This window comes from Dermochelys coriacea, chromosome 15 (assembly GCF_009764565.3).
Source record: "Dermochelys coriacea isolate rDerCor1 chromosome 15, rDerCor1.pri.v4, whole genome shotgun sequence".
Lineage (NCBI taxonomy): Eukaryota > Metazoa > Chordata > Testudines > Dermochelyidae > Dermochelys > Dermochelys coriacea.
Window position 1 is genome coordinate 29,088,135 of NC_050082.1, and position 22,972 is coordinate 29,111,106.

Here is a 22,972-nt window from a genome sequence, read left to right on the forward strand (position 1 = left end):
GTTCAGTGGAAAAGGTAATATTACACTACAGAGCAGGAGTTAGCTGAAAAGACAGTTACTCCTCAGACAGTATGTGTCAACTTGTAAGTGATATTTTAATAGAGAAACTAATGAAGCATAAGAAGAGCAGATAAGTAGCGATGATACCAGAATCCTGTCACAGTATGTGTGTTAATAGGAATACACAGTCACAACACTTCTGCTGGCTTCCTGTCACTTGGACTGTTAGGTGTTGAAGGCTTAGCAGTCTAAGCTCACCTGGCTGGTTTTTTGTTTTGTTTTCCCCCTCTAGGGAGCTCCAGTAGGAGGGCACATCCTCAGTTACCTGATTGAGAAATCCAGAGTTGTTCATCAAAACAATGGGGAACGGAATTTCCATATCTTCTACCAGTTGCTGGAGGGTGGGGAAGATGACCTGCTTCGCTGGCTAGGACTGGAACGCAACCCGCAGAAGTACATGTATCTTATACAGGTTGGGATAATTAGGCCCCCAGCATGAAACCATCTGTGCTGAATTTGGCAGCATAGATCTGCAATACCTTGTTGCATATATGCTCACCTATGACTTAATGGGTTTTCTTCACTGTTCATGTACTCCATTATGGTAGAAGTCATGACTATAGCTAAAGACTTTCTAAGTGATTATAATACTGTAGAACAGCTGTCGGTAATATTTTTCTACTCTTGTTTCACCTTTTGATACTGATTCGCCCTGGGTCCAGAGCTGCAGCAATATTAGAAGTAAAGGAAGTTGAGGCACTAACTTCTGCAGTATTAATGGATAAAGCACGTTAGAATGAGACAACACTGGCTTGCCCAAATTCTGCCCTGAGGCTGTGAAATAAGTAGAAGCTGCATGAGAGACTAAAACTTGGCCCTGAATTAGTTTCTACTCTCTAGTTATGAATTCAACCTATCCTTGCCTCTCCATTAATTTAGAGAGAGATTTCACAGTGAAGCAAACTGAAATGAGAAATCTTATTCCAAAGGAATTAAACAATATAATCACTTCGTATTCTTCAGTCCTCTTAGTGAGGATATTTGTGCGTGGGTAACAGCTTATTCCACCTTAGAGCTTTTGCCTAGTCCACGGCAGTGAAGTTCTTAATCTGTCTGTGATAGACTGTGATAAACATTAAACTGTTGCCTGGCAAATGAGTACTATATCCTAGAGGAAGCATTGTGACTGAATGGCAGATGTTACTAAGCCAAACAGCTGGCTGGTGTTTAAAAATACCCCTTTGATTCAGTGGAAAGCATGGCCTAAACTATTAACTAGTAAAATGATGACCTGCAAGTTACACTCTGTGTAAAGATCTCTCTTTAAGGCTTTCTTTATTAACTTGGTGTAAAATAAGTTAGCTTGACTTAAGCAGCTGTTATATATGAGATGAAGAAAAGCATTCCCTACACTTGTTCATAGAATGCAGAATCATCTGCGCAAACTGCTGTTTTATGACTCCTATTTCCTTTAGTTTTTGATGGAGTATAATATGCCCTTCAGTTTTACCCAAACTAACACACATTGTGCTCTTAAGTAACGGTTATAGGAAGGACTGACAAGTAGAGCCATGGGTTGTATGGGCAGGGGTGGAATAACCTTCTGTGTGTATACCTGTAAACAAGGTGGCAAAGAACTGAGAGAACTGGGAATCAAAAATGCCAAGCTAAGGTGAGATTGGCTAGTGGTACACAGATCACTTGATCAATAGAACTGTAGTGATGGATGCAAAGTTTTCATGCCTCTTTCTTCTCCTCAATAGGGTCGATGTGCCAAAGTGTCTGTCATTAATGACAAGAGTGACTGGAAAACAGTCCACAAAGCCTTCTCTGTCATTGACTTCACTGAAACCGATATTGAGGTATAAAGGCAAGAGAAGGGATGTGCATTTATGAAAGGGGGTAACTGCTGATTCCATCCTGGTTCAGAGTGGATATCTGGGGAATTTCCAAATAAGGGCTGTACAACTCTCTTTAAGGAAGTGGTGGAACACCTAAGACTGGACGCAGTGCTGAAGTACGTGTTGCAGGGAACAATCTTGCACTGACTAAGACATGGACAAGATCACCTAAGATCAGGAATTGTCTGAATACCTTACAGGCTTCTGATATTCCATAATGGATAGGAAAATGGGATGTGATAACCAATGCCCGTACCCACCAGGGAGAAAGTGCTTTACAAACGGTATCACTGGGCCAGTAGCAAACTTTCTGATCCCCTCCCCACCCTGTGGTTTTTGGTGTCCGCAGTGTGTTGCTAAAAGAAGTCTATAGTGCCACCTCTGGTGAAAAATGACACGTGTGTGTATATAGGTAGAGATTGGCACCGGAACTTCGTCACCTACAAAAACCAGGAGCTGTTACTCTTCACATTATTAAACATTTGCTTGATAGATTTTCTTTTTTAAGACCAGAAGGATTAATTTGATGTCTTGCATAACATGGGACATAGAAATAGAAGTTTGGGGGATATGGTTGTGGCTTTGTCAAACGACCAATTCTCTTTCAAATACATGGTACAAATTAAAACATGCTCCCTTCTCTCCCTCTCTGCAGTTCCTAAATGTTGATTTTTGATATTACTTAAGTAAGTTGGGTCTAGAGTTCATTAGAGTATCAGCTATGCCTCTCTGAAATGGCTCAAAAACTCCATTTTGCAGGTGCAAGGATTGGTTTTGGCTTAACTGTATCATGTAGCGAAGTGCCCTTTTTCTGCTGCCTGTGTTGTGAACTTCTCAGGAGTAAGGGAAGAAGGGTCTATAAAAGTGATGGTCCCAGCACCAAGATGGCCTGAGATGCAGGCCCTATTATATGCATGCATGCCTGGTGACCTTGTCTTTGCCTTTCCCATGGACTTCGGTGATTTCCACCATCCAGCTATTTCTTAGGTTGAGCAGCTGGGTTTAATTTTGAAGTGTCAGATGTTTAGATCCCAGGGAGTGAGACTGGAAGGAGGTAGCCAGGTTGGAGTATCCTTCTGTACCAGATCTAGAGAAATGGTTGATGATCTCTCACTGTCTCCCTCAGCAGTAGTTGATTTTCAGATCAACAGATTGCACTACCACTGAGCCAAACAAGAGCATACTCTGCTTAAGAATGACCATGTAACCGGTGGTGAGCTGGAGCCGGTTCACACCAGTTCGCATGAACCGGTGGTTAAATTTTGAAGCAGTTTTAGAACCGGTTGTTAACCCACTTCCCTGCAGGGGGTGCTGAGGCTTTGATTGGCTCAGGCTGGGAAGTGATGCAATTCCTCCTCCGGCTGCCGGGGACGCTGCGCTGCGGGAGCCATGTGGGTTGCCCCCTGGCCGTGGGCACGAGCCTTGTTGCTGCTGCTGCTCCCCTGGCCCTGGGGCTCCTGCTGCTGCCTAATGGGTCCCTGGCTGCTTTGCTGGGCCTGGGCTGAGTCCTGCTGCTTGGGCTGCTCCCCGTGAGCAGCCACCACCCTGCCCTATGTTCAGCCAGCCCCTGCCACACGCACCCCCTGCCCTGCCCACAGCCAGCCCCGGACCCCATGCCCGAAGCCAGCCCCACCACACCCCCCTGCCCTGCCCACACCTGCTGCCTTGCCTCCAGCCAGCCCTGCCCCACGCCCCTGTCTGCAGCTGGCCCCACATCCACTGGTGCCTTGCAGTTCCCAGGGCAGTAACCCTGCACACCTGCTTCAATGAGGGGGGGCAGGGAGCAGCTGGGACCCACACATGTGCACACTCTAGGGTGACCAGACAGCAAGTGTGAAAAATCAGGACGGGGTGGAGGGGTAATTGGAGCCTATATAAGAAAAAGACCCCAAAATCGTTACTGTCCCTATAAAATCGGGACATCTGGTCACCCTAGCACACCCCCAGGGTGTGGCGGGGCCCCACACATGTGAAACGGAGCTCATTTCTAGTTCAGGCCATCTTTTTGAAAAAGAACTTTAGGCAGGGTTAACACACACCATTATTTTCCCAGACAGGTCAGGCCTTTTGGTTCTTAAATCGCCGTCCGGGAGGAATTTTTAAATTTTAAAAATTCCTCCCAGGAAAATACAAACGTATGGTAACCCTGTTGATACAAAAAATACATATTGGGGCACATCCCTTACATCAAACTTTTTTAGGGAACCGGTTGTTAAGATTTTGGCAGCTCATCACTGCATGTAACCATATAAACTTGGCTTTTAACAGTCTTTGTCACTTTGGCCTCAGCATCTCTTTGGGGTCATTGCCAGTGTCCTGCACCTGGGAAATATTCAGTATGAAGAAGATAGTAACGGTCATGCCATCATCACCAACAGCAGCCAGATCAAATGGATCTCAAAGGTATCATCTCTGGGGAGACAGGAATCTTCCATACAGATTTGGAGGCAGGGGCCCAAGGCACTGAGGGGTTGCTTCTCTTCCTTGCTATGTTTTTTGATTTGTGGATGGTAGCACGTACTGTCCTAGGAAGCTTCCAAATTCTCTAGATGGACGGACTCTGCTCTGAGGGGCTCACATTGGCTATGTTCGTCAGGTCCGGCTCAAACAGTCCCTGCGCTAATCAGGGTATCCTAGAAATGTAGGAGTGGAAGGGACCTTAAAGTCAAATAGTCAAGCCCCCTGCACTGAGGCAGGACCAAAAAATCTAGCCCATCCCTTCCAGAGGTTTGTCCAACCTGTTCTCAAAAACCTCCAGTGATGGGGACTCCACAACCTACCTCAGGAGCCTATTCCAGAGCTTAACTACCCTTAAAGTTAGAAAGCTTTTCCTAATATCTAACATAAATTTCCTTTGCTGCAGATTAAGCCCATTAGTTCTTGTCCTGCCTTCAGTGGACTTGATGGATTATTCTCCACTGTCCTCTTTATAGCACCCCTATGAGCTCTGTACTGAGCTGCAAAATGCAGAATCCTAAAGTTTAAATGTTTTAAACAACTCCTGCTCTCAGCATAAAGATGGAAAAATTGAAATCTTTAATGTATAATATGCAACCAGGCCCCTTAGCATTTTAATTCAACTTTAGCCATTGAGGGTATTTATATTACATTACACTTCTTGTGTAACTAGTCCATGCTTTTCATTGTGGGTGTGGTGTATTAAGTCATTACTAGAATATCTTCTGTCTTATTGTTTTTAATAGTTTTTTGTCCCCAGCTGGCATAAAGACACACACTGTCACTTCCCAGACTTGCATAAGTGTCTTTCCGTGCCTGCAGGGTGGCTGCTGACAGATGTGCACAGTTGTCGCTGTGGTGGCACGCAATGTTTTGGCTTATGTGGCTCCTTTAATCCAATGCACAAAAGGGTCAAATTGCATGTTCAGACTGGAGTGGCAGCAGCATCCATTTGGAATTTCCTGTTGTCAGTAGAAATCAATTGCTTAACATTGTTTTAAATACAACAAAAGAGATCAGAGTGACTTAATCTGCCAATACTGCCACACTCTAACAACCAGAAATGGGTTGTGTGGGCTACACCCTAATAGAGAAGCAGCAGTTCAGTACTCCACAAGGGAGCCAATCCCTACAAAGTGCCTGGGCAGTCTGCCAATACACTATGGGAAAAAATTCTTGACCAACCTCTAATCATGGCAATCATGTTAAACCAGTGCAAGTAACTACAGCATTTTTCTTAAAATCCCAGTTTGACCAGAGATACCATTGCTGTCTCAGTTGGCTGGTTCCTTTTCCTTTAAATCTTAATATGATGGATTTCACTCCTTATCTGTGGATGCAGAGAAATGCAGATGTTGATTGTCCTGTTATGTTTTGGGCTTTCAAGAGTAATGAACAGTAAAAGGAAGCAGTCTGGACATTTCACTCCAAATTGACGGTATGCATGAGATTACCCTTTGTACTCTAACTGTGTCTTTTCTTTGGCAGTTATTGGGCATCCACTTATCCATTCTACAGGAAGCTCTTACGCACAGAAAGATAGAAGCCAGATCAGAAGAGGTATAAATTAAGCCAGTGTCAGATTCCTCACAGTCTATTAGAAGTCAACAGTCTAGTGGTAAAACCCTGGGATAAGGAGCCAGGATACCCTATATTTTGTTCTTGACACGCTCAGATTTTTTTCAGTAAACTTGGTCGTGATTCCTTAATCTCTGACTTTTCCCATCTGTAAAACTGTGATAAGAATAGTTACCTTCCTTTGTAAATTTCTGAGATATTAAATTGAAACATGGTGTGAGGCTGCCTTCCTGCTGAGTGACATAACAAGTGATGAAAAAATCCAGGAGCGAGGAAGGTTTACACACAGCCACACGTCTGAGCCACGTTATCTTCTTTTGTGTAGTCTGCAAAGTGCTGCTTGAGAAATTCAGTTTCATATGCAGATGCAAGCATTTGTATAAAATGGCCACTTGTAACATTTAATGTTGATTGAAAGCCATCAGAATTGCTTTCAATTCTGCAATTCTGATGGCTTTTCCCCTTGAAATTTGGCAGACTCCCAAAATGCAGCCTCCTAATCAATCCTGATAGTGTATGCCCATTTCCCCCTTATATCTGGTGTACATCATTTAGCATGTATATAGATGGATGTTTGCCCCCAAATTAGGGGGTAAAATGGGGCTCAATCCTTACTTTTATTCATCCACTTCACTGTCAGTGACTCCTCTCCTGTAGCCTGTATGTTAATGCTAGGAGATTTGTAGCTATTGTCTTGTACCTTCTGACCAAAAAGATGATATATGGAATATCTCACTTTATTTCAAAACCATGATCCAAAACCTCTTTGACTTCAAATCCATCTTGCATTGTGAGACTGGACCAGTCTAAACTCTGCTACAGGTTAGGATGTGTGCAGCTGAATGGGAGAGGTGTAGAGGTAGGACCCAGCGTGCGGTCTCATAGTTGGCCTGAGAGCAGAAGTCACACCAGCCTGAGGTGCTAGCTGTGGTTGGCTTCAGTTTTGATCTGAAGGCTTGCTCATGCTTCAGTGTGAAATTGAGGCTGTCACATGGTAGCCTGCTCTCTAATCCAGAAGCATGAAATGAGTTAGAAATGACTGACTTTGAGTTATCTTAGTTACTGTATTTGAGTATTTTTACCTGCTTTTCCTCCACCTCCCCCCATCCAGGTCCTAAGTCCCCTGAACATAGACTTGGCATTCTGTGCTCGGGATGCAGCAGCTAAGGCGATTTATGGACGGACTTTTACTTGGCTAGTCAACAAAATTAATGGATCTTTAGCCAACAAGGTTGGTTCCCATTCTAACTAATACTGTGTTCTACAGACAATTCAGTGGTTGGACAGTGCTTCCAGAATGAGACAGTAATGTGGTGGTTGCCACGAGACTTCTGAAGTCTGCTAGTTGAGTTCAGGGATCCAAACCACTGTGAGCTGGAGATTCATGTTCTGCTTGTTTGTTTGTGTGGTTTTTCTAATTCAATACTAAAGATACATTGTCAAGTAGTTTGGCCAATGCATGACCTGCTTTAAAATTGCCCATCCTGATTGTAAGTAAACACAGATCTATACATGATCACTTTATAGCTGATAAGAAAAAAAATCACTGCTTCTATAGGATGCACCCAAACTATGGTATGTGCTTCTCCTGTTGGACCTGTGGCAGCAAACTAACATGCTATTTGCTGGTCTGTGATGCTAGTGCAAAACGAGGGGAGTTTAGCATAAAACTGAGCTCTATAGAAGACCAGAAAAATTGTTTTTCCAAATGGTGACAAAACTTGTATGGAAAGTAGCCTTGATATCTGTGCTTAGGAGAGAGAAGTGACCTTCCAGACTAGTTGAAGGAGGTCTTTGCTTTTGGTTTGGTAAGCCACCAGGCAGCCATGCATAGGGATGTTTTCATTATCCTGGATATGTAGTTTTGTAGAAAATGGAGATTGACTAGATTCCCCCATTAATGATTTAATCATTGGATTCCTCTCTGCATCTACAGTAGCTGTGCACTAGAATGTGTGTTGTACTATCAGCTAAGAAACCCAGGTCTGAGAGTTAACATTAGGCTTTGAGTTGGGGAGACTACAAATGTTCACACAGCTAAGAACAGCCAGGAGTCCCCAGCATGGGATCCTGTGTCCTAAACAAATATAGAAGACAGTGGTTGCCTGGAACAAATATATGTGATGGCCATCCTTCAGGAGGGTGAAGCCATTGGAAGATGAAGGGGATTTATTCCACATTCTCTCCTACACCTATGCCCAACCTCCACAAAGAATATTTAGACCTATATTGGCTTGCTCACCAAAATATCTGGTCAGTTCAGCAGCAGAATTGTCTGCTAGAGGGACCCAGGCTGTAATGACACTGTCCCTGTATTGAGTCTCCCTGGACTCCCTGGTCAGTGGCAGCGTGGGAACAAATGAGAGATTAAAATCTAGGTGAAGGGAACCTACATGAATGATGTAGAGGAATTGGACCAGTTACAGAAATCCTCTTTTCCTCATGGAGCATTTAATGGTATGTTTGGCAGGACCTCACCAGGAAAACGGTGATTGGGCTGCTTGACATCTACGGGTTTGAAGTATTTGACACAAACAGGTAAGTGCCACTGAAGCTGGGTCAAACTGTGCATGCACTAATGTGGGTCTGCTTCCAAAGCAATGCATGGCCATTAGGGCTCAGCCTTTGGCTTACCCCACAAAGGCAAGGAAGTTGAGTCCCAGCTCCCTTCATCAGCTCTGAGTTGTACCTAATCTCTGACATGTGTTGCAGTATGTAGGCATAACTGGCTAAGTGAAGTACAGTGAAAGCCTCGACTCATTTTCTTTGCTCTAGTTGGCTGATTGTGTTAAAAGTCCAGAATCCTATGGAAGAACATGTGCATGTAGTATTGCAGTGGGCCATCTTCTTGTGTGGGGCAGCTTTCAAAGCCTCTAGAGAGAAGGATGTGACAACTACCTTCTTCTAGCCAAACAAAACTCCTTGACCTAAACACTTATTCTGTCTTCATATGTTCAATTATATGGCTGTTGGGAAGGAAGTTAGTGATGGATGATAATGTGGCAGTTTAGTTCAGAAACCTCAACAGTTAGTCTGCTGCTTTGAGCTTGCTGCGTCAGTAAAAGTGGGCTGGGAGTCTCTCAAAAACAGCCCTTCTGGGAAGAATGTTGGTACTTCCTTCTGGAATTGCAGCCCAGATGACAGTGTGCATCTGTGTTTGGGGAGGGTAGAGGGTGGAGTTCGCTGAACTTTATCAAAGCTCTCTAATTTGGTTTGAGTTTCAAGCAGAAGTTTTAGGGGTGGTGGGTGGGGAGGGAGAAGTGGAGTATTTTTTTTATCCAGACTGATTCTCCAGTTCTTATTAAACATCTACCCTGGTAGTCGGCCACTCTTGAAATGGAATATGGGCTGTTTCTATTAAAATATCATCCTAGTGGGAAAACAAAACTTCAGCTGCCTCAGCTATTTCATGGGCTCGTCTTCTGTCATGGGGAGAAGGGTTATAATAGGAATTCTTTTTACACTTGTTTCCCTACAAACCAAGACAACAGCTAGAAAGCTTTCCTTTAATGTATATCGCTATTCTTTATTTTTCAAAAGTTTTGAACAGTTCTGCATCAATTACTGCAACGAAAAGCTCCAGCAGCTGTTAATCGAAATGACTCTGAAGGTAGAGCAGGAGGAATATGAGATGGAAGGCATAGAGGTAACTCTCCTTGCTTTTCCCTATCTTGTTCTCTTGAACATCACTGCACTGCAAACTTACTCTTCTTCTTCACAAAGGCATTAATAGTGTTTTTTTTAATTTTCCATTATAGTTGAAATACCATCGTTGATGTTTGAGATGGAAAAGGCATAGTGGTTCCACCCATCCCGTTCCCTTCAGTTAGTACAGGATTATCATCTACAGTATATTTTTCATGTCATACTTTTAAAAAGAATGCTTCCCTTTGACTGTCCTCTCTGTAGCTCTTCTGTCCTGGGGGCCCTCTCTCATCTAGTCAAGCCCTCCTCCCATTTGGCAACATGGTATATGTGGGATAGTCATGAATCCCTGTTTAACCCCCAGCTTCCAGTTGAGAACCCCTGTGCTATGTAATAGAACTCACAAGAAGCTCTTGCTATGCTTGGCCTAGCTTTCCCCCTTCCCTACTTTGATCCCATTACTCCTAGTTGTATCACGTTCAGTCATTCTGGTTGAGTTAATTTGTATGCTTTGAAGGAGAATGTGGCAGAACTAGGACTCTTGGCCAGAAACAGATTCTGCAATGAAATGCCTTTGTAGAAATAAAGATCCTTGTAATACAAGAATGGCCATTCAGGGTCAGACCATTGGTCCATCTAGTCCGATGTACTGTCTTCCAACTGTGTCAGGCACCAGATACTTCAAAGGGAATGAACAGAACAATTATCAAGTGATCCGTTCCCTGTCATCCAGTCCCAGCTTCTGGCAGTCGGAGGTTTAGGGACACGTGGGGCATGGGTTGCATCCCTGACCATGTTGGCTAACAGCCATTGAAGGACCTATTCTCTCAACTTTTTTTGGAGCCCAGTTGTACTTTTGTCCTTCACAACATCCCCTGGCAACAAGTTCCACAGGTTAACTGTGCATTGGATAAAGACATACTAATAACAAAAGAAGCAGCTGCGTATGTTACAACAGAAGAGACTGAAGGATTGTAGTATAGTAATGTAGAGATTAAGATAACTCTGCCCATGCTGCTTAAAGGGGGAAGATATTGAGGACTGGCTTGGTCAAGAACCTCTCCAATAAAACCTTAAATCCTAACATGGAATTACTTCAGGTTGGAGTAGGTAAAGTTCTCTGAATTCTTTAAAATCACTTTTCCCTTTCTAATACCAGTGGGAGCCAATTCCATATTTCAACAACAAGATCATCTGTGACTTGGTTGAAGAGAAACACAAAGGAATAATCTCCATACTGGTAAGAACAAAATTTGTGCCTTATTGTGCAGTGATTCCATACTTTTATTACTCTCTCAATATGTTAAGAACTCTACAGTACCCAGGATGTAAATATATGGATGCTCAAGTTCTGTCGTCAGGCCTTTGCTATTAAAAGGGTTGGGTAGAATACTAGGTTATAAAGTCTGAAGACCCCACAGAACACCATAGTAAATTTTGAGGAACGTGTACCTTTTCTGAGCTGTGCTCTGAGATTTTTCTCCTTGTTCCTCCCCCGTTTACTTATCTCTATCCTCAAAAGCCCCAAACTGCAGCGGTCACCATCCTGCATTGGAAGCAGCAGGGGCTGCTCAAATGAAGCTCTTTCTAGCCTGTCAACATCACTAAGGGCACTGGCTGCAAGAGGACTTCTAGAGTGCAGAGCAGCCTTCCCCTCCTCTTTGGAGAAAAACGGGGTGGAAGCCCTACAAGAAAATCAAATTGCTTTGAACTTGGTAATACAATTACTGTACGGCAATCCATTCTTAAATGCAAAAAACAAGAGAAGCAAGATTTATAGATTCTTTCTGTAAAGATGCATGTAATTCAACAGTGATGCATTGTGCTTTGACACCCCCATAGCTTGCTGACTTGTAGACAGAGGAATGGAGAATTTAACACACGGATACAGAAGCCGTGTGATTAATGCACTGTAACCCAGGGCAGGAGTATCATGATTATTGAAGCTTAATGCTAGTATTCCTATCCTAATTACGTACATGTGCAAGCAGAACTCTTCTATAAGTATCATAATTGTGGGGGGGGGGGGGAAAGAGTTCTTTTCTACCTGAGATGACAATCCAGTAGGTTTGGAGGCTTTTGGACTCTTAGAAGCTGTTATCAATGTTGACCAAGAATCTAGCCTTTATCTATGCATTTCTGGGTCTCAGTGCCTAGTGATATCCACTTCTTCCAGCCTGCCATCTTCATGTAAAACTGACTAGAAGCACTATGAAACAGACGAGGAGAGAGGCATACTCTTGCAGAGAATGTAAAATTTTCTGTATAACTCTAGTCTTGTAAAACTGAATTATGAATTTTACAAGGAAGTGTATAGGTGTTCTGTATGAAACTGAATAGTTTTTTTTTAAACTGAAAACCTTAATTATAGTTTCTCATGGTAATGTAGTTGTTACAAGTAATTACCATGACATGTTATCTTGTCTTATACTGACTGATAACATGTCATGGTAACCAGACTGTACTAACAGGTTTCAGAGTAGCAGCCGTGTTAGTCTGTATTCGCAAAAAGAAAAGGAGTACTTGTGGCACCTTAGACACTAACAAATTTATTTGAGCATAAGCTTTCGTGAGCTACAGCTCACTTCAACGGATGCATCCAATAAATAAATGCTCAAATTTGTTAGTCTCTAGACTGTACTAAGTTAAACATCTTGAGATGATAGTTTGTGTTCTGAAAAAAGTTACTTGGCATTTATTTAACAGCTGCACTCTTCTTTGAACAAGAGTATGTCCACTGCCCAGATTTTAGTGGCATTCAAAGTTAAGTGTGCATTAATGTGGTACATTTAATTTAATCATGATGGAAAGAAATACATTTTAATACACCCCACCTCCCTAGATTTACCTAGATGCCTAACAAGGCATCTTGTTGCTAATGTTTCTCTTTACTTTGATATTAAAGATGATTTTGTGTTAAAGCACAGGACTGGGAATCAGTACTGAGCGCAGAACCCAGATGTCATGTTTCAGACATCCTGTGACTTTGGGCAAGTTGCTTATGGCCTGATGCTATGAGGGGCTGAGAATCTGCCGCTTTCATTGAAATTACTGGGACTGGGTTCATAAACCTTCTGAAAACTAGGCCAGTTTCTCAATGCATCAGCACTTAGCATCCATCACGTAGTTACCCATTAGAAAACCCTAAAATCAGTAGGTAAGCACAAATCCCAAATGTACAAATGACCACTCTCTAAATAGTGTTGGGGTCTCTGAGGGAATTTATACACTTAATACAGATTACAGAAAATGATTTTGGCAAATCTTGGGTCAGTAAATCCTGTTTAAATTTGCCATCAACAGGGTCTAAGGTCGGATTAAGATGCTGAATTTTTTTTTAAGGATGAAGAATGTTTACGGCCTGGTGAAGCAACTGATTTAAGTTTCCTGGAAAAGTTGGAAGAGAAAGTAGGAGATCATGCCCACTTCCTGACGTATGCACTCATGCTCTGTAACCTACTGTAGAGGAAACTTTCCCTAGGATTTCCAGTGTTCTGTTCTGAGGATGAATGGTCCTGTTTTATACCAAAGAAAAATTCCCAGTCTAGGAGGCTGCCTGCAATCTACCACTATGATAAACGACATTGTTAGAATATAATCTGTGGGGGGGAAACCTGTCTTCCCTGTATCAGAAGCTTGCCAATACTTGAGCCCAGTTTATCCATCCTTCTGTGCGTATTTTATATCCAAATCTGGGACCAATCCTGTGAGGTGACAAATGGCTTCAACTTGTGTTAAAGTCAGTGAGAGTTGAAGGTACTCAGTGGTAGGCAGAACTGAGCCCTGGAGATGAGCCCAGCCTGCAAAGCTTGGATTTGGAGCCAGATACAAACTTCTCCAAAGAGCCCATCTAGATTCTTCCTGACAAGTATCACTTTAGTAAATATTTCTATTGCTGCAGTGTCTAGTGCCAGGGCTCTGTTGTGGTAGGTGCTGTAAATATGCAGGTGAAGACAAGGTCCCTACCTGGGTGTCCATAAGAGAAGGCTAACTAAAAACCAATGAGTGGCCAGCAGTTCACAGAATCAAGCTTCTGAAATGTTATTTCTAGCTGTGTAAAGCTCAGGACAATCCTTGTGGAGAGTCAGTAACTAATCTGCCCGCTACCTATCTGTTCCTTAATATCCTACTCTTTCTTTCAGACGAAGATCTGCAAAGACAATTGCTAGAACTATTCCATTTTTTAAAAAAGGCAATGCATGTTGAAGGGCAACATCAGTGTGAACACATTTCCGTCACAAATGGAATCTTGCCATGAGTAAATATTTATTACAGTAGCTCCCAGAAATACTAAACATTCACTTTTTCGAAGTTTAGTGGTGTCCTCTTTGCATTAGGTATTTGCTATTCATGAAACACCATTGACTGTTTTTTGCCTGTTTAGCATAAAATTTTGGGGTGTCTTTTTTTTCAAACTGAAATAAGGCAGAAGCCAGCTGCTATCCTTATCCCAGCCACATAGACAAAGCTAATAAAAATGTCTAAACATTTAAATGCCTTCTGCAAGGTGTAAGGTGTATTCTGAATGAATGGCCTTTTCTAACTAGCATATTGCAGGCCACATAAGATTATAGGAACTACCATGACTGTACATGAACCATTTCTGTTGAAATACAGTCTTCGTTATTAGATGGGTTCTGACCAATTTGCAAAATCTCTTTCAAAAAGAACTTATCTAAGAAATGTCTATATGGTCCCCAACCCTGCAATCAGATTCATGCTAATAAGAGCCTAACTCGATGTCAGTTTCTGTTTTTGCAGTGAACTGTTCTTAGTATGGTTGATTCCACCATTCCCATGAGCTGAAGAAACTATTTGGCTTCTTGCTTTTCTCTCTGGTTTCTTTCTTTCTGTAGCCGCAAGCTTGCAGATCAAAAGACACGAAAATCAATTGACTGGGTGGATTTCCGTCTCCTTCATTATGCAGGGGAGGTCACTTACTGCGTAGTAGGTGAGTGTGGACTAGACAAGCCTGCATTCTTGAAGGACATTCTCATGGTTCTTACTGTGATGTGCTTTAACTTGCAGCACTTAGGCGGGTGGTGGCAAATCCTCCCCCTCCCCCACCTGATTTGAAAACTATTCTGAAATATACTTGCCCTTAAAGGGCACTCTGCATTTCATTTTTGGTCTTATTTTGACTATCTCAAATCCAAGTCTAAACTTTTGATAGAAAAATTCAGTTGTTTGAAGATTTAATTCATGCAACTGGCTTCCTAAAAACATGGGAAAATGTATATAGATGAGGTTGAAACTGATATGCAGGGCCGTCCCTACGGGGGTGTGGTGCCCAGGACAAATCCGCCTGTATGGGCCCCCTTAACATTTTTTATACAGGTGAAATCTGGTTACAGTGAATTTCAAGGGCAGCTGCAGGTTAAATATTGATAGCACCCAGCTGTATAATTATAATGTAGTTCTTGTATATAATTAATTTTAAAAAAAATTCACCATGAGGCAGCCCTGCCCCAGAACTGAGCGGTGCATGGACCTTCTAGCTGGGGGCCAGGCTCTAAGCCACTCTGCACCCCGCACAGGAAGCACATGGGCCAGGGACCAGCAAGCCAGACCAGCCCCCTTCCTCAGACAGAAATAACCAGCTGCAAAGGGGCCTCTCAGAGGCTCCTGGAGCTGGGGCCTTCCCATGACCTGCTGCCAACAGGCTGGGCCGGGTACCCCAGGAGGGCAGCACTGACCCCTGCTAGATGGGGCTAGGAGGTCCTGGCCTGTGGAATACCCACAGGGGACCCGCACAAGGACAATCACCGCTGCCTCCAGCACTCCGGGTCAAACCCAAGAACCACTGCCAGGATCCCCCCATGGATTGCCACTGGTCCCCTGGAATCTCCCAGCCCCAATCGGCCCCTGGGATGCCCGAACCCCCTGGGCAACACACACACACTGTGATGGGTGCATGCAAAGTATTGCATCTGACACTATGGTATCAAAGCACGGGGCTCCCCAAACCACAGGGCTCAGAACGGTTGCCCCGATTCACCCTACCCAAGGGACAGCTCTGCTGACCTGGAAATGTATCCAGGGAGAGGCTAAACTGGACACTTGGGGTCAGGCTGTGTGAGTAATTTCACTTTCACACACGAGTAACTTCACTCACGCATGATAAGCCAATAGGACTACTCAAGCAAGCAAAGCTGTTTGCATAGGTATTCGTAAGATCAGGGCCTTGATTGCTAGTTGCTAATAGGAAACTGTTGGGTGAATACTCTGGGTCAGATTCTTAGCTGATGTAAATGACACAGCTCTTGAAATCAATGGAGCTACACCAATCATAACAGCTCAGAATCTGTCCTATCTTCTGGCTCAACTGAACAGAACGAGGAGTAATGGTCTCAAGTTGCAATGGGGGAGGTTTAGATTGGATATTAGGAAAAACTTTTTCACTAAGAGGGTGGTGAAACACTGGAATGCGTTACCTAGGGAGGTGGTAGAATCTCCTTCCTTAGAGGTTTTTAAGGTCAGGCTTGACAAAGCCCTGGCTGGGATGATTTAACTGGGACTTGGTCCTGCTTTGAGCAGGGGGTTGGACTAGATGACCTTCTGGGGTCCCTTCCAACCCTGATATTCTATGATTCTATGAACTGTGAGGTAGGACTATATAGCCAAACTAGAGTTCTAAACCTTCAGTCACTAAGCTGCTTCAGAGAATTGCATCTTCTAAACACAAACGATACAAATAGCTTTCACTGGCCTCTGTATGCACTCTGGGTTTCTTTAACTTGAGCACAATGCTTCTTCCTCCTGTAGAATTTTGCATCACCAACGGTTGCAGTGGCACTTCCGTATGTTGGTTCCGGTGTGCAGTGAGTGTTATGATCTATGGATCAAATGTCTGTTCTAAAGATCAGTTCTTAAGGGTGATGGTCTTTTTCTGCTCCTGGTTACAATGAGCAGTGAGCCTTTCACATAGAAGGGTCAGATCAAAGAATACTTACTTTATTTCATATTTACACATGGCACACAGCTGCATAATCATTGCAGGCAAAGATTATATCTGGTCAAATAGCCACTTAGCTTGGCAGGTCTGCATTGATAATGCCGAATAGAAGGAGATTTCCCTGCTCGTGGCTGATTTGGGTAGTGACCATGTGGATTTAATGTGTCTAGAGGATGACAATTCTGTGTTGTGGCAACTTTAGAAGATTTAACATTTTTCATTCTGCACTAAAACAAAACCCTTTGAACCAAAGTGTGCCAAAATGTCCACTTTGGATCCATACCTGAGCTTGGAAGTGTGGTGGGGGGGAGAGACTTGCACTCTACAACCTGCTGGTTAAGGCAATGGTCTAGGTTCAAGGCCTTTGTCTGGTTGATTCAGAGCAGAGTTTTTCATCCCAGAGCACTCTGGATCAGGCAGAGCAGGGACTTGAATTTTGGGTCTTGCGCATCGCAGACTGGTACCCCAACCAGCAGGCTATACAGCGTGCATCCATCTTTGGCTTTGAAATGAAATTCTGCTTAAAATGTTCTGACCAGCTCTTGGGATGTAATGTGTGAGGGGCTGACTAAAACTCTAGCAAAAGCATTCCAATATAGTTGGGTAGCAGGGTTCTTGTTATGAAAGCCAGACGGTGGCCTCTTAGCAAAAGCAGCAAATTCATCAAGAACCTCCTAATAATTCTTTCAATCTGCCTAATTCCTAACCAGTTCTTCAAAACAATGTTTGTTTCTTAATTTTCTTTTCAGGATTCCTAGAGAAGAATAACGATCTCCTGTACAGAAACTTAAAAGAGGTAAGATGCTATTGAAACACCAGAATTGGCTTTTCAGAAGGATTTTTTTTTTGTAGTTGATCTTTAGATTGGTTAAGCATCTGAGTGGCTTTTACACAGTTTCAAGCATTTCAATGGCCATTACAGACCATGTGGTGTTCTGGAAAGCTCTTGTCTATGCAGCCTCATCTGTTCACTTCCGCAGCACTCTGTGGGAGTAATGTGCCCATTTACTTTACCCTTGCGTTCCTCTGTTTCAGGTACTGTGCAAGTCTAAAAATGGCATAATTAAAGAATGTTTTTTTCCATCTGAGCTAGACAACAGGAGACGGCCCGAGACTGTGAGTTTCATCCCTTACATACAAACCTATAAGGAGGAGCAAACTAACTTCCAAAATAGCTTGGCTTCCAGTGGAATTCCTCAATAGAGTAACACTGAGGCTGGCAGTCTTGAAGGGGAGGGAAAAATATCCAATACTGCTGCTTAGATCTCAGAAAGGAGCATGATGCATCTGTGTAATGGTACTGATTATTTATTCAGCACCCGAAACTGTTCTGGATGCTTTCCACAATAAATAAAGATTGTTCAATTCCTAAGGGTTGCCTGACATCTCTATCTGCTTTGCAGATCCCAAGGGTGGTTGGTTTAAGTAAAACCCTCCAGAATTCTCGTATTCAAATGCTTTCCCACCTCACTGAAGGGTTTTGGAAATGCATGTTTTAATTCAACCTACACCTCAAGGACTGGAGTAGGGCTTTACTGCAGACTTCAGTAACTGCACTGTCTTAGCTGTATCATTAACAGAGATTTCCATTGTCTGTACAGGTTGCAACCCAGTTCAAAAACAGCCTGGCTAGCCTAATCGAAATCCTGATGTCCAAGGAGCCTTCTTATATTCGGTGTATTAAACCCAACGAGGGCAAAGAGCCTGGTAAGGGATATCTTTGTTATCGTGGTATTAGTGGGGTGAAGAGGCAGACACACAGCTATGGTGTAACTCCTTAAAAAACCCATGAAGTCCAAACTTGGGTGCTGGCAGGTGCAGTAAGGGAGCCAGTTCAAGAAGCAGCCCTGGAACACTACACAATGAAAGGCCAAACTTCAATGGAAGTGGGTCTCCCTGGTTCTGGCCGCTGAACTTTAGCACCGCTTATACACTACCCAGACTATGTGTACTTCCTATATCACATACAGCTGCTACTTAGTCTGTGCTTTTTCTTCTGCTAGGCAGCCCTTAGAATTCATCAAGGCACACCATGTGGGCTGCCAGTCAGTCACCCCTATGCAGCTAGCACTTTGTAGGCTAATCTTCAAACATGGTTTAAGTACCCCAACATACTGCAAGAATCCTCTTTCTTGGTGACAGGGATGCAGGAGAACATTTTAAGTCTCTTATTGGCAGAAAATCCCATTATCCATGTACTGCACCTCTCAGAATAGATCCATTCTCCTCAACGTTTTCAGGCCGTACCTGCTTCCTGGTCTGCTTAATGCCTTGATATGGTACATTTATCAATCTGCCTAATTCCTAACCAGAAGCAAGTAGGAAGGGGGCATCACTGGTTAGAGTGGGAGACCTGGAGTCGGGCTCTAGCTTTGGGAGGGGAGGTGGTGCAATGGTGGGGCAATTGGAGTCATGATTTCTGCTTCTATTCTTTGTCCTATCCTCCATGACATAGCTTTGAGCTAAGTCATTTTGTGCCTGCCTCCTGATCTATAAAATGAACACACCTATCTCTCACTAGTATAGTGAGGCTTCATTAACATATAGGCATTTTGGAAAAGCACTATCAAAGTGCAAAGAGCTGCAGCGTGAAACTCTTACACAACAAGAGAAAGCTAATATTGAAGTTGTGTGAGGGGAAGACCATTTGTTATCCACTTAGTCTTTCAAAAAACCAGCACTCCCTGCTGAAGCACCTTCACTTGGCTATGGCCCAGCCTTTTGAAGTAATAGACTGTAGCACAGTCTGGTGCTTCCTAAACTCTTTGGGCAGCTGTATCAGTTTACCAGACTAAGACTTTGACTGTATAAGCCAGGGCCCATCCACCACCTCAGTGTTCAACTGTGTGTCCTTGTTCCAGTCTAATGACTAGTTGACACAGAGGCCCATTGGTGCCAACTGCCAAAGGGTCAACTTCTCTGTAACAGCAGCTCCTGACAAACTCCTTATACCTAGCACACTGCTTTCATGGTTTTTATCCATAAAGAATATCATGTGAGGGCTTAAATGAAAGCCAGGGTCACGCTGATTATTAATATAATTGAAATGTAGGTACAGACAATATTTAAGGAGTTGCGTATGTGTACCAAAAATGTGTTTTTAAAGTCAGTTCCAACCATAGAAGGAAAAACTGGTTTCTTCCAGGCAGGAGGTAAGATGGGCATCTGTTGACATGTAAATTAAGCATTGTAAGGCAACATAATGAAAGCCCCATTTACATCCCGTCAGACAGAAAGGAGCACACTGGAGAATGAGCTACAACGGGTTGCTCTGTCTCTGGGGGCAGACAGTGAACTTTGGGGAATTTAAGGGGTGGGGAAAAGACCCCTTTATCCTGCCCCTTAGGAAGCAATCAGGCAGTGTGATTGCCATTCATGAAAACAGGATCCCTACCTACCATGGTTGGAGGGTCTGTAAGGGATGTCTGAGTTAGACAGGAGGTTGGCCTCTTAAGTTGATGCTCTAGAAAGCATGTTAGGATTTTTTTTTTCATCACCTTGCTGTTTCTGTTCTCCTTACTCGCTGTCTCTTAAATCTTAGTTTTGTGTTGACAAACTTACAGCTGTTTTCACTATTCATATAACTCAGTGCTGTAGTATTCTACCAGGAGCTGATCCTGAGCTTGATCCTACGGGCCGATGTATGCACTGTCCCCTTGGGGATTGCAACCTGGTATTTCTGTGAGTGGCCAGTGGACAAGGAGCTGAATACTACTGGGGAATGCTTCAAAGGGGCTCAAGGAGTGGGGTGCACCTATTAACCTGCAGAGTTAAAGGGGGGCCTGAGGAGATGGTTTGGGTGGCTAACAGGCTGATGGTGTCAGGGAGCTGACACCCAGGTAAGCCCAAGCAAATCTCCCTGTTGCTGGAGGTGGGGTGGGGGATAACAAGGTAATTCCCAGTCCTGAGTACCCTGAGAAGCATGTCACTAGTCTACCACAGACCTGGGCTGCCAAGTGCATGCAGCTGAATGAAAGGTGGATAGCAATGGTACTGGGGCCCAGCACAAAGGCTCGCTGCTGAGGACAGAGGCCAGAGTGCAAGGATCAAAGAGAGGATTGTTCAGTGGTTAGGGTGGAGCCAAGGGCAGGGTTCACTTCCTATGTAATCTTGGACAGCTCACTTAAGTGCATTTAAAAATTTTACTCCAAGTCGCCTTTGAAAGTGTGACGTAAGCACCTATGAAAGCTTTATCTTTGTCCTCTCTCTGCTTAGCTCGCAAACTGGGGGAGTCGCAACCTGTCACGCGGGGGTTGTGAGCAGAAACAGTGAAGATCATGAGCTGCTCAGAGTAAACCATAATGGGGGCTGTAAAATTAGACTGACTTGTTCAGCAGTGACTCAGTGAAGCTTATCATGCTGTGATCACACTTCACCTGCCACCATGGTATGCCCTGCTGAAGTGCTGCCTATTCTGATATATGGAATAGTGAGTGAGTGGCGCCTTTGAGAGACCTTACGAGTGATTTCTGTTCACTGTTTCAGAGTAGCAGCCGTGTTTAGTCTGTATTCGCAAAAAGAAAAGGAGTACTTGTGGCACCTTAGAGACTAACAAATTTATTAGAGCATAAGCTTTTGTGAGCTACAGCTCACTTCATCGGATGCATTCACTGTGTAATCCATTCACCACAGGAAAGTTCGATGATGTCCTGATAAGACACCAGGTGAAGTACTTGGGGTTGATGGAGCACTTGCGGGTGAGGCGAGCTGGCTTTGCATACCGGCGAAAGTATGAACTCTTCTTGCAAAGGTAAACAGAGTTCCCCCCCAAAGGTTGCTGCTCCCTAACAATGTGAAGGCTCAGGTCAGGTTTCTTAAGATACAAAAGGATCCCTCTGCATTGGAGTCCAATGTCACATCCAAACTTGGGTCTCCAGTGTGCAGGGATGCCCAGGTGTCAGCAGATTGCTGGTCATTTTCTGTGTGTAAGGGCTTTCAGATGCTGCTGTGCTCAGCACCTCGGAATTAGGCTGCTACTCTTGGGAGCCACTTTAATCTACATGTTGGCCCCTTTGCTCTTTCTTTCAAACAGTCTAGTCTTGTTGATGTGCTCTGTCACTAATCTTTCTAGGTACAAGTCCCTGTGCCCGGCTACTTGGCCTCATTGGCATGGACCAGCAGCTGATGGTGTGGAGAGGCTCATAAAGCACATTGGGTACAAGCCTGAAGAATACAAACTAGGAAGGTAAATGCTCTTTTCTCTTGCCACGAGATAATCGGGTCAGGCTACTGCTCCTGTTGCAATAGTGGATCTTGATTAATGAGCTGTGTTCTCTCTTAGAACGAAAATATTCATTCGTTTCCCAAGGACTCTATTTGCTACAGAAGATGCATTTGAATTCAGCAAACACCTGCTAGGTACAGTTCCAATTGCTTTTTTATCATGCAGAGCCTAATAACCCTTTCATCTGAATAATGAAAATGAAGAATGCTCATAAAGGACAGGCCTTTTTGTCATTTGAGAAAACAGATGCCAGAAACCCAGCATCACTGGAGGCAATTACCAGGCTTTCAGGAGATGCAAGTTACAGGAACTGGGTAAGGATTTCAGGTCTGTCCGATTCTAGGGAGGCTAGAGGTCTTTGGTATTTGTGTGTGCAGGTACCATGACTGCACGTACAATACCAAGTTTGCACACACAAATAGCTAGTTGGGTACCTCTTTAGCTTCTGTGGATGTAGCTACCACAACTGTGTGAATAGCAGCTGGGTTAACTGTCTGTGTAAATGTAGATGCTAAAATGCATGTGCCAGGAAACCTCTGCTGCTTAAACATGGCTTACTACTTCCAACTTCTGGAGAGTGCCACAAAATGAAGATATGTCATGATTAGTGCAGTGTTCTAACACACTTATAGAAAGGACCCAGTCTAATGTCATTTACATGGAATGTTCATCAGGGAAGATCTTAAATGCATAATGGGAATTGCTTTGCCAGCACTGAAATGCAACAGTTCACAAGCACACAGTAACACTACTGAATAGTGCCACCTAAAGAACCAGTCATTTAAAGGAAGCTTACCATGCACTGCAATGGCGTAGAAATGCAGTGGCTTATAACAAAGCATTTGGAGATGGACCGAACAAAGAGCAGACCAAGCCTGCATAGTTATTGGTGCATCTGTTACATGAAGCTATAGTCCAAGATGTGAGGGGAGATTCATAGTCGGCAATCTCTTCAACCCCCACAGGGCCCTGCAGAAGAGGAATAGAAATAAGCAGACTATGCAGGGTCCAAACAAAATTCACATGTGTTCTGTTGCATCAGCCCTATGGAATTCACTCAGAGCACCTGTGGATGCTTCACCCCCTCTCCTGGAGGAGTTGCACCCCATGGGGATGCTGGGGAGACATCCTTCTGTGTCAAGCACTATCTGCCTGAGGGCAAGAAACAACTTCCCTTCTAGGCAGGTAATTTCTTAATTGGCAGTTATAGGG

General features: G+C 43.7%; 1 protein-coding gene across 10 annotated transcripts in view; it reads left to right on the plus strand.

The window, feature by feature from the left end:
- Positions 1-22,972, plus strand: part of MYO1H (myosin IH) — a 53,312-nt gene that overhangs the window by 18,800 nt on the left and 11,540 nt on the right. For 5 of the 10 annotated variants that reach the window (XM_038373564.2, XM_038373566.2, XM_038373571.2 and 2 more), the window contains 16 exons: positions 293-472; positions 1,764-1,862; positions 4,170-4,304; positions 5,847-5,918; positions 7,048-7,167; positions 8,407-8,474; positions 9,477-9,582; positions 10,741-10,821; positions 12,924-13,015; positions 14,438-14,532; positions 17,286-17,332; positions 17,572-17,652; positions 18,138-18,243; positions 21,169-21,286; positions 21,608-21,721; positions 21,818-21,894. In XM_038373564.2, coding sequence (XP_038229492.1) covers positions 293-472; positions 1,764-1,862; positions 4,170-4,304; positions 5,847-5,918; positions 7,048-7,167; positions 8,407-8,474; positions 9,477-9,582; positions 10,741-10,821; positions 12,924-13,015; positions 14,438-14,532; positions 17,286-17,332; positions 17,572-17,652; positions 18,138-18,243; positions 21,169-21,286; positions 21,608-21,721; positions 21,818-21,894 — 1,591 coding nt within the window. The remainder of the gene's footprint in view (positions 1-292; positions 473-1,763; positions 1,863-4,169; positions 4,305-5,846; positions 5,919-7,047; positions 7,168-8,406; positions 8,475-9,476; positions 9,583-10,740; positions 10,822-12,923; positions 13,016-14,437; positions 14,533-17,285; positions 17,333-17,571; positions 17,653-18,137; positions 18,244-21,168; positions 21,287-21,607; positions 21,722-21,817; positions 21,895-22,972) is intronic. The other 5 variants (XM_038373565.2, XM_038373568.2, XM_038373572.2 and 2 more) reach the window with 1 other exon arrangement.